General features: G+C 47.7%; 1 protein-coding gene across 1 annotated transcript in view; it reads right to left on the minus strand.

Moving 5' to 3' along the window:
• Positions 1 to 3,627, minus strand: part of mon2 (MON2 homolog, regulator of endosome-to-Golgi trafficking) — a gene marked incomplete at its 5' end in the record, with an annotated part of 45,317 nt that overhangs the window by 28,639 nt on the left and 13,051 nt on the right. The window contains 2 exons of the mRNA XM_084451401.1: positions 19 to 144; positions 2,362 to 2,459. Of these exons, the coding sequence (XP_084307527.1) occupies positions 19 to 144; positions 2,362 to 2,459 (224 nt within the window). The remainder of the gene's footprint in view (positions 1 to 18; positions 145 to 2,361; positions 2,460 to 3,627) is intronic.

Here is a 3,627-nt window from a genome sequence, read left to right on the forward strand (position 1 = left end):
TCTACTCTGCTGTGTCACCTGCAGGAAGACGCCAGGGAAGTCGTTTAGGACAGACTCCAAGAGCTCCAGGCCGAAGGTGCGAGTCATCTCTGTCATCCCCACCAGCCAGTAGGGGGCGTCGGCGTTCACCAGTTGGCACAGGTCCTGTCGTGAGGGAGAGATGATAATATGATGGGCCGGTTTCACAGATAATACAAAAGATTCTCCGTTGAAAACAACCTTCTTGTTCTAGATTAGGCTTCGGCCGTGCCAGAGACCAGCCAGAGAGACCGGCCAGAGAGACCAGCCATACTGCCAGAGAGACCAGCCATACTGCCAGAGAGACCGGCCAGAGAGACCGGCCAGAGAGACCGGCCATACGGGCTTAAACGCAGCACGGTAGTGTTGTCACGATACTGGAATTTCTAACTTCGATACGATACCTTGAAAAGTATCGATACTCGATACCATTTTCGATACCACGGGGAGAAATTGACAACATTGAGGGCATAACATTTTCGATTTTTTGACTTGCTGAAAGCAGACACTGTCTTCCTCATCCTCAACAGCGCTCCAGACACACGGTCTATATCCAGGCCCTTGCTAATGGCTAGGTGTAGGTTGTGCCCAAAGCAGGGGACCCATGTGAAGTCCTGCTAAAATGCTTTCTTGTTATTTGAGGCATTATCAGTGGTGATGCCAGACATATTTGACATGTCCAGCTCCCATGTTTCATGTACCATCTCCTCCAACGCCTCCCTCAAGCTGTCCCCTGTGTGCTCTGAGTGCAGCCCAACACAGCCCAAACACCAGCTCTGCATGTCCCAGGATTCTGTTATAAACTGCAGAGTTACTGCCATGAATGTGGATGTGGCCCTGCTGGTCCACAGGTCAGTGGTGCATGAAAAGAAGGGTTTCCCCCCAAGGCTCTTCATGATTTTATCTTTTGTTTCATTGTATAGGGCGGGGATTTCAGTGTACATGAAATGATTCCGTGAAGGAAGGGCATACTTGTTATTTAACTGTCCAAGAAGCTGTCTGAACCCAGGTTTCTCAACAGTATACACGGGGACCTGATCCATGCATATGTACTTTGCTACAGCCCTGTTCAGTTTCTTGGTTTCATTTGATTTTGCATCATACTTTCTTTGTTGTTCAAATACAGCTAGTAGGGTAGGCTGTGTGTGTCGCTTTTGTTGCTGGTCGATTCTCCTCAGCTTCTCTCTGGTACTATAAGTGAAGAGAAATATCACACTTTTGAAAATCTTGGTTTCTCTTTAGATCCGACCTTTAAAAATAACTCAATTATCTAATCTAATCTTAGAAATTAAGTAAAGTTAATAGTACTATGTGTTAAGCATAACAGCATCTAAGTTGATTTACTGACCATTAACTCAAGATTCCTCAGGCTTGATAGCTGGTGTTGTCCTGTTAGCCCAACAGCCATTCTCGAAGCTAAGCTAACTAGCTCTAGTTTACATCCATGAGCTAGCTAGTAGCTAGCTAGCTAATTCCCCTCAGCTATTCAGACGCCACATTGACTGCTTTGGCCCATTGCTGGATAGCTTTGAGGGGGATTAGCTAGCTAGCTTAGATAGCTAGCTAGCCTAGCTTAGCTTCACGTTAGCTATCTTATCTACCGCCCCCCCCCCCCCCACACACAGTCAATGCGGCGTTTCGATAGCAAGCTCATGGATGTATTAAACTAGAGTTCATGTATTAAACTAAAGTTAATAGTTTACTGGGCCATTTTGTTTAATGTTTCAGTGATGTTGAAAGTGGAGCTGTCAACCTCTCTAAATTCTTTATAGAGATCCGCGTGTCGGTCCTAGAGGTGTTTTGCTAAATTTGTTGTGTTTGCACCTTTCGTTGGCACTACTCTGGAACAACGCTTGCATATGGGCTTCGTGGCATCTTTAGCTTTTCCTTCGTCATTTGCTTCAAACCCGAAGTACTTCCAAACAGCACTTCTGCTGTTTTCTTTATCAGAGTCGCGGAGGCTCCGCACTTGCCATCTCTGAGCGAGTGAGAGGATTTGTTGACAAGACAGGTCTGTGAGGGGGAGGGGGCGGGGCCATGTGTGCAGAGCAGCAGCGTGTGTGTGCCTGTGTGTGTGTGTGTGTGTGTGTGTGTGCCTGTGTGTGTGTGTGCCTGTGTGTCAACAACTCGCTGTAGGAGAGAAGACAGAGCGAGAAAGCCAGCTGGTATCGATAGTGTGGAAAATATCGATATTGCGAGAAATTAGTATTGAAACCGTTTTAAATATTCAGAATCGATATGAATCGAAAAATCGATATTTTTGACAACACTACAGCACGGGCTCAATGGTTGAATGCGTTGGTGAAGGGCAGCTTATATGCTGTCTCCCCCTGGTGGACGGACCTGGAACAGCATGTAGGCGTCCTTGGCGCTGGGCCGGAGGGTGCTGACGGACCTGCGGTTGGTGTTCCCCTGGACGGGCGGGGGCTGCTCCACGATGCCTGGGGGGGGGCGGGGAGGAGGGGCGGGGGGGGAGGGGAGGAGGGGCGGGGGGGGAGGGGGAGGAGGCGGGGCCAGGGGCGGGACAGAGCCAGACAGTTAAGAGTTGAGAGAGACATGACAGGCAGATGTGACTCTATGAGCCTGGAGGGATGATTGATCTCTCACTCTCAAACAAATTCTCACACACACACAATCACATTCCTTGTCTGTCCTGCGCACGCACGCACGCACGCACGCACGCACGCACGCACGCACGCACACAATCACATTCCTTGTCTGTCCTACACAAACACACACACATAAGCGTGCACACACGTACACAACTTCCATTACTGGAAGGAAAAGAAAAGTCATTTGATTACATTCCCAGTGAGCTTTCAGAGACACCGCTAACAAACCTGTCGGGGGACAAAAGCTCATTATGTATTCATTGAAACTCAGGCTTAAGTCATGGGATGAGCAGCTTTAGGTTATTCGGTGTAAAAACACCAGTTCTAACTGATTGGAACCGTCGGGCCTTATTGTCTTGGTGGGGCTGAACGCTCGACTATCGTCTGGAGGAGTCGGGAGATGACTACGCAGAGAAATCGGCTCAGTTTACATGATATTCTGCATAATTATGGTTTCCGCATGTCCCGAGCGAAAATTAGGGATGCACGATATATCGGCAATCATATCGGTATCGGCCGATGTTAGTCATTTTTTTTATATATCGGTATCGGTCTGATTTGCAAAACAGGGCCGATGTGAACAGCAGATACTTATTTCTGTCTATCTGCTGTTGTGTGTGTTGTTTTTGAGAGGAAACAGTGTGGTAAATATATGATTTACAGTATCGGCTTTTCAGAATGTTTTGTAAATAGAGACAGTGTTTCCATGTGTTTTTCAGTATGTATAACATTTGATTATGATAGAAACTTGTTTTTATACAGATCATATCGACATCGGTGAATATCGGTTATCGGGCATGACAGCAATGTTAATATCTGTTATCGGTATCGGCCAGAATGTTCATATCGGTGCATCCTTAGAGAAAATGAGGAGCCTTCCTCCGGGGGGGGACCGCGCTTCCTGTCTGGACGAACCGCGCTTCCTGTCTGGACGAACCAAGCTTCCTGTCTGGACGAACCAAGCTTCCTGTCTGGACGAACCAAGCTTCCTGTCTGG

The sequence above is a fragment of the Borostomias antarcticus genome (genome assembly GCF_949987555.1).
Source record: "Borostomias antarcticus genome assembly, chromosome: 16".
In the NCBI taxonomy this organism is placed as follows: Eukaryota; Metazoa; Chordata; class Actinopteri; order Stomiiformes; family Stomiidae; genus Borostomias; species Borostomias antarcticus.